This window comes from Chanodichthys erythropterus, chromosome 13, assembly GCF_024489055.1.
Source record: "Chanodichthys erythropterus isolate Z2021 chromosome 13, ASM2448905v1, whole genome shotgun sequence".
Taxonomy (NCBI): domain Eukaryota; kingdom Metazoa; phylum Chordata; class Actinopteri; order Cypriniformes; family Xenocyprididae; genus Chanodichthys; species Chanodichthys erythropterus.
The window spans coordinates 5745453-5756514 of NC_090233.1; the positions used below are offsets into that span (position 1 = coordinate 5745453).

The 11062-nt window shown below is 34.7% G+C and overlaps 1 protein-coding gene across 1 annotated transcript in view; it reads right to left on the reverse strand.

Annotated features, from left to right (window-relative positions):
* man2a1 (mannosidase, alpha, class 2A, member 1) overlaps positions 1-6596 on the reverse strand; it is an 85230-nt gene extending 78634 nt beyond the window's left edge. Inside the window, exons 1-2 of the mRNA XM_067405908.1 lie at positions 6178-6596; positions 2506-2763 (exon numbers count right to left, since the gene is read on the reverse strand). Of these exons, the coding sequence (XP_067262009.1) occupies positions 2506-2763; positions 6178-6303 (384 nt within the window). The 5' untranslated portion in view covers positions 6304-6596. The remainder of the gene's footprint in view (positions 1-2505; positions 2764-6177) is intronic.
* Positions 6597-11062: the final 4466 nt, after the last annotated feature.

The window sequence follows — 11062 nt, forward strand, 5'->3', positions numbered from 1 at the left end:
ACAGGAGGAAAAACACCAATATATTCAGTTGCACCTGTAAATGCTTATATTACATCACGTCCCCATGTAAAACAATTAACAATGTAATAGGGTTAAAGGAAAAATGCAAGCTACAAACAAACACACATGCAAAAATATGCAAAAACTAGTCTGGAAGAGTGACAATTCAGGCACTGAAATATTTCTCAATCTTCAAAGAACAGCCAGTGGGGTCTCTGGAAAACGAATCTCTCTGACTTTGATTTATTCATGTTTACTGAACCATCGTTCACAAAAAAAAAAATCTTTATTAAGTATACTGTGCAGAAAAAATAGCAAAACTGTTTTGCACCTTTAAAATTGATAATGAGTCTCTTCCTGATTCATGATAGTAACACAACATATAAAACACGAGATAACTTGTGAACACCCTTAAATTTTCAGTTAAAGTAGTTAACCCATATGCTTAGTGTGGTTTTATTGTGTACAGTATGTCTTACAAAAAGATGATCATATTGAGGTTTTAGTTATAATGTCAACTTCCTTATCCCTCATTAAAGGGTTAGTTCACTCAACAATGAAATATCTGTCAATAATAACTCATCCTTGTGTCATTCCACACCCGTAAGAAAAATTAAGATATTTTTAATGAAATCCGATGGCTCGGTGTGGTCTACATTGACAGCAAGATAATTAACACTTTCAAATGCTTTCAAAAAGACATATTTAAAACAGGTCATGTGACTACAGTGGTTCAACCTTAATGTTATAAAGAGATGAGAATACTTTTTGTGTGCCAAAAAAACTAAATAATGACTTTATTCAACAATATCTAGTGATGGGCGATTTGAAAACACTGCTTCATAAAGCTTTGAAGCTTTACGAATCTTTTGTTTCGAATCAGTGGTTCGGAGCATGTATCAAACTGAAAAAAGTCATGCCCTCCAGTGGTAAACCATTGAAATTTAAAAATGTTTATGATGTAACGAAGCTTTGTTACTGAAATCACGTGACTTTGGCAGTTTGATACACACTCCGAACCACTGATTCGAAACAAAAGATTCGTAAAGCTTTGAAGCTTCATGAAGCAGTGTTTTCAAATCGGCCATCACTAGATATTGTTGAATAAAGTCATTATTTAGTTTTTTTGCTGCACAAAAAGTATTCTTATCGCTTCATAACATTAATGTGGAACCACTGTAGTCACATGAACTGTTTTAAATATGTCTTTAGTAGCATTGGGCATTTGAAAGTCTTAATTGTCTTGCTGTCAATGCAGGCCTCACTGAGCCATTGGATTTCATCAAAAATATCTTAATTTGTGTTCTGAAGATGAACGAAGGTTTTACAGGTGTGGAATAACATGGGGGTGAGTAATTAATGACAGAAATTTCATTTCTGGGTGAACTAACCCTTTAATTACTTGCCATCAGAATGAGTTTTATTACAGATGATTCATGCAAATGTTATTTACAGACAGTTATAAAAAGCTAGTTTATTTCCAGCTCTTTTTGCTTAAAGCTGCAGTCTGCGATTTTCTAGTGGTTAATAAACAGAACTGCACGCTTCTTGCGGAAGAACATTGTACCCGGAGCTACTTTTCTCCATGTATGTCTATGGCGAGTCACGCAGTTACTGTGATACTCTGCGGCAGGTCCTACCAGTCCGGTCTGAATTAGTCCGAATATAAACACTTATTATAAGTGTACCATAATGATTCAGGGTAAGACAAAAACATGGAAAATGGATTCATTTTGTACAGTCTCATTATATAATAATGAGACTGTACAATTGTATAATTATACTGTACGTTATATAATTATATCATTATACAAAAAAAGTTGCGGACAGCAGCTTTAAAATGTAATAATTATTATTGAAAATTGTTGTAACTTGTTTGTTTTTTTGTTTTGTTTTTTAGGAGAACTTTAATAAAAGTATAAATATGTAAACTATTTACATTACCATTCAATGGTTTGGGGTTGGTAAGATTTTTTAAGTTTTTTAAAGAAGTCACTTATGCTCACCAAGGCAGCACTTGTATGATTACAAATACAGTAAAAACAGTTATATTGTGATATATTATTACAATTTAAAATAACTGTTTTCTATTTGAATATATTTTAAAATGTAATTCATTCCTGTGAATTTTCAGCATCATTACTCCAGTCTTCAATATCACATGATCCTTCAGAAATAATTTTAATATGCTGATTTGGTGCTCAAGAAACATTTCTTATTATCATCAATGTTGAAAATATTATATATATATAATCATGTATTATATTCATTATTTTTCAATTAATTAAAATCAAATACATTTGTTTTTGACACAGAAAATGTGTTGGTAAAAATAAAATGTATCCTTTTTGTGTTGGAGCCAGACAAAATATTGGGCAGATAGAAATCAGGGCAGGTAGAAATATAAACCACTGGCCTGACAGGGCAAGCAGAAGAAATCCTTAGGTTTTGAGCCCTGACAATAATCAATTGGTCCACTTAATCTTAACCTGTCTCCCTCTATACCTGTACTCCATCCGCTGCCTTGGAGTACGTCCGTGCTGCAAACTGGCAGTCCTCTGAGTGGATGGGGAGCAGCGCAGGAGCAGGGAGCAGCAATTCCAGGTTCCCCTGACTCATGTTCCCTTCAGGAAACATTTTCCCATCTTTCACAGTTTCTCTCAGGTTAATTACAGAGTCCCTGATGTTGGCAATGATCTCATTGTTCTCTGCAAGCAGTCTTTCTAAATGGTCTATTTTGTCCTGCAGAATACCAAGCTGGCCCTGTAAAACAGAGAAAAATGGTGAGTTTTAACACAGCTTTGGACAGGATCACGCAGCCCTCCAGCACAAAATTCAGACAATGACGTAACTGAACACATTACAACATAACATAAACGCAAATAACCATAGTGCATTGCAGACTTTGTTTATGAGCCTTACGGGTTTTGAAAATACATTTTAACATCCAAAGTAATTTAACACCGCATCTGGCCTGCAAATTTTCCAGATCAGGCACAAGCACCATGTTTGTGAAAAAGGAAGAGATTCAAATTTACAACATTCGATTCAAACTCTCCCACTTTCAGCTGTGGCTCTCAAAAGTCATTCAAATGAGGTGTTTGAATATTTGCCATACCACTGTACATCAACAACAAAGAAGATAATTGCTACACCTTAAAAAAAAATCTCAGGTGATTCACATTTGCAGCTGCCACAGTTTTAAGTGTAGGTTTAGGGTTAGTCTATTGGATTTCAAATAAACAATGCAAATGCAAATACTACAGGACTTGGATTAGGGTTAGCAGAAACATCCAAAACATCATAATATCGGCTGTCATTTTTAACCCTCTGCGCACATCAGAGATATGCTCCAACATAGCATTGTTGTTTCTGAAAACATACATTTTAAAAAATCCAAATAGACAACTGGCAGTTTACTAGGGTTAGCCAAAATTGAGAACTTTAGAACTGACTCTCTTTCGATTCATGAGTTCAACGGAAGTGGTCACACCCACAGGAAGTTGAATTGGAAGATAATTTACTCTTTACTCTGAGTAAAGACAGTGGCTGCGTCCAACATACTCTCTTGAGTAGGTACTTATTTTGAATAAGTAATTACTTCACAACTGCCAAAAAAGTATGTTCATGTGACCTACCAGCATCAGCATCACTTTACTGTCATTCACAAATCCTCTCCCGTAGCCTGATGAGATAGTAAAGTGTCCATCGTATGCACATTTCAGAATCTCACTGGAAGTAGTACGTCATCTGGGTACTTTTTGCCTACTCTTTTATGAGTGCTGTGAATATACTTCTTTTGTTGCATACTGTTTTTCACCTAATATATAGTAGGGAAGTATGTGATTTCAGATGCAGCCAATGTAGCTGATTGGTTTAATTGCACATTTTAACAATGAGATGAAGACTGTGTACCACAAACAATTCCAATACTTCCAATACTACGTTTTTTTCAGTTGAGACGTCCTCAGAGTAAACACGTCAACAGAGAAGAGATGTAGTAACAAGAGGGATGGGAAGTTATTTTAATTAAAGATTACAAGTCCACATGAATTTAACAAAAATAATGATGTGGGTAAATGAATGGATAAATCATTTATAATAAATATGGCAATATTCCATAAAAAATAGTTGATTGTTGATATATGTTGATTGTAATTATATATACAGGAAGTTGAATTGGAAGATTGCAATTGAGGATAGTAAAATAAAGTAAACTGTGACATATTATACCCAAAAATTCTTCATACAGTGGACTACCAGTAAAATTGATAAAAAAAATTGGAACCAAAAATTATTCAGACACTTTGACCTGACCATGTTTTGCTGAAGTGTTATCTGACATAATTAAGATTACATTTTTTTTCTGACACATTTTAAGTTATTACCATTTTTTATATATAGTAAAGAAACTATATTAATGAATGTAATGTTCAAGGTGTCTGAATAAATTTAGGTTTGACTGTGTATATATCATATACATATACACTGCCCTCCAAAAGTTTAGAAACACCTCTGGCAAAGTGTGGTTTTGGACGATATCAGCATAAATCCTTATCATTTTTTGGTGCAAATACATTACAGTAACTTGACATTATCATTGAAGACCAGCAATAATAATTTTCATTTTGATTACATAATAATGGCAATATCTACATGTCAAAGTCAGACATGCCCCTTTGCCAGCTGTGATGCCTGGTTACTGGTTTAAACTTGGTTTGTAAAAGATTTTTGGGTCAGCACACCTTAATAGCTTCAACAATTGATTGCCAATTAAGTTTAGTATACAATGAACCAATTAGAACCCAGTTTAGGTCAGAGAGCTGTTAATGGTGGATATTTTGATGAATCAAAAATGTAAGTTTATTCTATGTATAAACTGTTTATATAATAAAATATGTTTTCGTAGTTTGTGTTGTCCCTTATCAGTGCCAAATTATCACAAATTAAAAAGGATTCATGTCAATATTGTCCAAAACCCCACTTTTCTAGGGCGTTTCCAAACTTTTGGAGGGAAGTGTGTATATATAGTGTATATATATATTTATATACATACAGTACTGTGCAAAAGTCTTAGGCACGTCAGTATTTTCACCCTCAAAAAATGTTTTAAGCCAGTATTTTATCTCTTTTGCTGTAGTGTGTCAGTAGGAAATATCAGTTCACATTTCCAAACATTCATTTTGCCATTAATTGTAATAATCCAGTGAGATTTTTGAATGCACAAGGAGTCTGACGATAGCCGGTGCTCCACACGGAGATCTGATCTCACCATTATCGAATCCGTCTGTGATTACATGAAGAAACAGATGAAACTGAGACAAACTAAATCCAGAAGGACTGTGTCTCCAAGATGCAGAAGAAACCGACCTGCAAAGCTACCTGAAAATTGATGCCCAAGTGTACCTGGACAAGAGCTGTTTTAAATGCAAAGGGTGGTCACACCAAATACTGATTTTATTTAGTAAATAGAAGTTAATTCATAAATAAAATCTATTTATGAAAGCATTTTTACACAAGTGCCTAAAACTCTTCACAGTACTGTATCTTTGCAGGTCGGTTTCTTCAAGCGTCTACGGTTCTTCTGGATTTAGTTTGTTTGAAAATACTGACGTGCCTAAGACTTTTGCACAGTAGTGTATATATGCACAATATGTTATCCAAATACCTAACATATGTAGGACCAAATATGGAAGTTAAAAACAAACAGAAATTCAGCAGGAAACACTGTGCAGACTAGATAGGCAGCTCGGTAGGATTGTGAAACAACGTACTGTATAAACGCAGGAGACTAAGAGGAAATGACCTTTGAGCTCAGTTCACTGTCCAAATCGAAACAGAACCTCTCTTTTAATTCGCTTTCTGAGTTAAGACAGTATTGAGATTCTAAATTATTTAATTAAAATAACACGATAAAGTATTTGAGAAAAACAGGAAATGCGGGCTTGACTTACTCACACAGCCATCTTTGTGCCAGTGTATTATTTTAATAGTGTAATGTCACTTGGAAAGAAGCAAACTATCAATTCAAACTAATAAGTGTATTTTATCCACCACACCATCGAGTTTATTATTATTATAAGTCCAGTAGCTTCAACACAGAAACACATCTGCTGACAGCACTCTTTATATAACACAATGTATCGATAAGGATAAGACAGCGCATGGAGTACTTACGTTTTGAACTCTCTCTCCATTTGGGTTTTTGCTATAATCTAAGTGATCCAACATCAGGTACAAGGAAAATACCACCACACAGAATATGGCACTGCCAAAAACTGTGAACTGTCTGCTGAGCTTCATTTCTCGTACGAGTCCTGTACATTCACATGAAAGGCAAACTTTTAAAGGCTTGTGTCTCGAGAACGGTGGTCCCGTAGGTGACAGAAGGCAGAAGTGAAAAAGAAAGGTCTTTTCGCCATGAAGAGTTGCACGGACGGGGACACCTTCTCTGTCTGACGGCGGGGGAATGTCGCGTTATGTATCCACGGACTACTATCCACTGCGATATGTCTTCAAAGTTTTGACGATGCGGAAGAGTTTGTGTGATTCAGCAGATTGTGATGGTCAAACAGGCAAAGGAAAAGCGCGAACCCTGCCCCCTTCCTGCGCTTACTGTGCTACAGTATACTGACAGAGGAAAAGTGAGTGTGGAGTTGCGCCGCCTAACGAGAGAACACATCACTCATACACACACACACACAAACACACACACACTCAGGCGAGCCCATGTATTTCAGTCAAATTTCTGTTGAGACTGATTCTACTGTCTGTAGAGTCCCAGAGATCTCGAATTATTTGTGTAAGAATAAATGTACCTCCACATAATTGTATCATTTTCCTCAGCCCCATTTGACAGATTTTGATAATTCTGCTACACATCTATAGAAATGTGCTTTTGGTTGTTTTAATGTAAAAATAGGGAGTTTAGGACAACTAAATGTTTATTTATTGTTATTGTATTATATTTTATGCCAGATAAAATGTATTGACAGCTAAAATATGACTTCATAAATTCTTAGATAGGCTAATCAGGTAAATTGTGTGTAAATAACATGTTTCTTCCAATCATTAGATTTCTAATGTTTCAGGGCAGCAGTGCTGTTTTGTTATGTTCTTTATAGGATTAATAGGGTTAATGTGAAAATATGTAATTTATGATAACTAAACTTTTTTCATTGGTATTGTATTATATTTTATGCCAGTTAAAATATATTGACTTTTATTACAGTTTTTTACGATTGCTTAAGCACAATTTTAAAAGTTTAATTCAATTAAATTCACATTTATTTGTATAGCGCTTTTCACGATACATATTTCAAAGCAGCTTTACAGAAAATGCATGTCAACATCACAATTTAAGGAATGCAGTTAGCAAATAATGTAATCATTTAGGCAATTAATTTACAATCACTCTTAGCAGTTTAACTGAAGGTAGAAGCAATGAGCTCCTGGAAAAATGAATTTCATTAACAATAATTAGTATATAGAAATTGTTGGCGCCGTCTCTTCATAGGTGTTGGTCATCTGAGGTCTTCTTAAGAGGCTGGATCCAAACTGAAGCTGATGTTCTCTCTAGTCATTAAGCAAAGATAGCCATGTGCAATTGCAAAAACACCTCAGATCTTTTGCCAAATTAAATGCTTCCTTCAAAACTTTACATTAATTTAACAAAACCCAACTTTGACACCGTACACAGCAAAATCCCCAGAGTTAAATCAACTCTGCTCAGAGTACATATGGTCCCTCTCTAAATAGTGTTAAAATAACACTAAAGCAGAGTTAAAGTTAATGAGATAATTAAGCAATTAATTAAGTGATGATTGTGCATTAGTGATGAACACCTGCTGTTAACAAGCAGAATCACTGAAGAAAAGAGAAACACAAGGGCTGCGTCCGAAAACCTAGGTAGCTGTCTTGCTGCCTCGCTGTTTTATAAGAGAATGACTTTTACGGCAGCGTTTGTGCATGTAGGTACCTCACGAAATTGATTTCGGACAGACTTCTGAGGCAGCGTAACAGTTTAATGATCTACAGCAATATAGCGTGAGCTTTGGTGAGAACTAAACAAATATTTAATTATTACAGTAGTAATTTCTCGATAGAAATGATATCAAAATTGAAATATGTTGGTCAAAATCGTACATTTATACACAAACTGAGCAGCAAACACAACTTTCGGACGCCATCTTTATTTTTCTAGCTCAACTGTCACAGAATGGAAAGCACAGGATTGTGGGATATCAAAGGCAGCTAAGGATACATCCATGCTTCCTTCAAAAATCGATTTGAGAAAGGTATCTCATGAGACAGGAAGTGACGCTAACGTTGGATTCAGACGTGCCTTGATGCCTTACTACCTTGAAATGTTTCCTCAGAAGGCAGCATTTTCCAGATTCCGGACGCAGCCAAACACTACAACTGACTTCAGTCACAGCCTTATTAATTGCTTAATTATCTTATTAACTTTAACTCTGCTTCAGTGTTATTTTAACACTATTTAGAGAGGGACCATACAGTATGTACTCTGAGTAGAGTAGATTTAACTCTGGGGATTTTACATTCTGATTCTGTTTGATTCATTTACACACTGTTGTGCTCAATCTTAAACACTTGTAACTTTTATACTTTTCTAATGATGCCTGGGTTTGATTTTTTCAGAGATATTGTTAGAGTAAAGTACATGAATATATTGACCAAAAAAACAAACAAACAAACAAACAAAAAACACACAAGATCAGTACTGCACATTGATGAAAATATTTATTTCTCACCATGAAACCATTCCATACATCCATGTCTTTCCAAAGGTTGCATTTTCCACTGAAAGAACAGAACATATTCTAAATACAACATATTACACGAACAAAAACATTTGTGGAGACAAAATAAAAGCATGATTTGAAATGAAAAAAAAAAAAAAATTGAAAAAAAACCTAAGCATCATCTCTTGTCCTAGCTGGATCTGGCCATAGCACTTCATCCACATCACAGGCGATGTCCTCTCACGCAAGACAGCGAGGGAATAATCTTCTTGAATGGCGAATCAATCCTTGCACAGACCCTGCATCAATTAGGTCAGGCCTTCTCTTGAATAAGCAATATCCTGACATAGGACTAGAGATTGTAAACCTTCCATGCCAAAAAATAAAAAAATAAAAAACGTTAGGGAAAAAGGAACAGTGGTATTGGAGTGAAAATTGTGGAAATTTATATGACAATGTATCTCATCTGCTTTGGGCTTCTGCTGTGATGATTTTGTGTAGTCTTTCTAAAATGCGAATATGTGGGCCGTGTTGTAAGGGCCTCAGCTGGCATGCTGGTGGAGGACCCCATTCTGCGTGATTGCAACATACATTGTGGTGTTACCACCATGCTGTCCCGGGACATTCAAAATAGCTCTGTGGCCAATGATGTTTCTCACTCTCCCTCTTACTGCAACATTGCCTTCCATTTTGTTGAAGACACTTAAACTCATCTTTTGCCTTTTTATAGTACTTGCACCTGATTGTTGAGTTTACAGTTAAGCACCTATGTGTCTGCACACCTGACGGCCATGTTTGATCAACTGGTTTAAAGGCGTGGTATTTTGGAAAGCAGTGTCTTGAAATGGCAAAGAACATTATGATAGATTTCTGTGTCTAATGTAGAGAAGTGTGTTTAGTGTTGTGCAAAACAAGATGTGTAGTGTTTTGCATAAAGTGTGCTTATAGTTGTGCATATCTGGGCTAAGGTTTTGCTGATTGAGTGTATAGAGTTCCAGTAACTGTGTTATTTTTAATTTTAGTATGTAAGCAATTGTAAAAAAAAAACTGTAATGTAAAAATAGGGAGGTTATGATAACTAAATGTTTATTTATTGTTATTGTATTATATTTTATGACAGTTAAAATATGACTTAATAAATTCTTAGATAATCAGGTAAATTGTTTAAATACTGTGTAACATGTTTTCTCCAACCATTAGATTTCTAATGTTTCAGGGCAGCAGTGCTGTTTTGTTATGTTCTTTATAGGATTAATAAGGTTAATGTGAAAATATGTATGATAACTAAACGTTTATTTATTGTTATTGTATTATGTTTTATGACAGTTAAAATATTGGCTTTTGTTAATAAATTATTAGATAATCATGTAAAAAAATATATATATTTATATATTGTGTAAATGTTTATATATTGTGTTTCCACCAATCATTAGATTTTTTATGTTTCAGGGTGTTTGGCAGTGCTGTATTTTTCTGAAAATAATAGTAATAGTAATTTCCTGGCCTAGACACATTCACTTAATATTTTATGAAGCACAAAATGTTCAATTCCTTTTCAGTTTCATACAATTAAAGGGTTACTTCCTCCCTCAAGATCCATAAAGGTACTAAAAAAATATTTAAATCAGTTCATGTGAGTTCAGTGGTTCAACCTTAATATAATAAAGCGACGAGAATATTTTTTGTGAACCAAAAAAACCCCCTAGAATGACTTTTTATCAATATCAAGTGATGGCCGATTTCAAAACACTGCTTCATGAAGCTTCAGAGCTTTACGAATCAAATCAGTGGTTCAGAGCACCAAAGTCATGTGATTTCAGCAGTTTGTCAGCTTGATACGCGATCTTAATTTGTGTTCCTAAGATGAATTAATAAATTACATTATTTAAATTTTTGGGTGAACAAATTCTTTAAAGGTGCCATAGAACCAGTTTTTACAAGATGTAATATAAGTCTAAGGTGTCCCCTGAATGTGTCTGTGAAGTTTCAGCTCAAAATATCCCATAGATTTTTTTAAATAAATTATTTTAACTGCCTATTTTGGGGCATCATTAACTATGCATCGATTCAGCGCACTTCCCCTTTAAATCGCGCGCTCCCATATGCAAATGCACGTACGTAACAGTCGGTGTTATGTTGAGATTCATCGTTTTTCTGAGGTCTGTTAAACAAATGAGATTTATATAAGAAGGAGGAAGCAATGGAGTTTGAAACTCTTTTCCATGTACTGAACTCTTGTTATTCAACTATGCCAAGGTAAATTCAATTTTTGATTCTAGGGCACCTTTAATCCATCC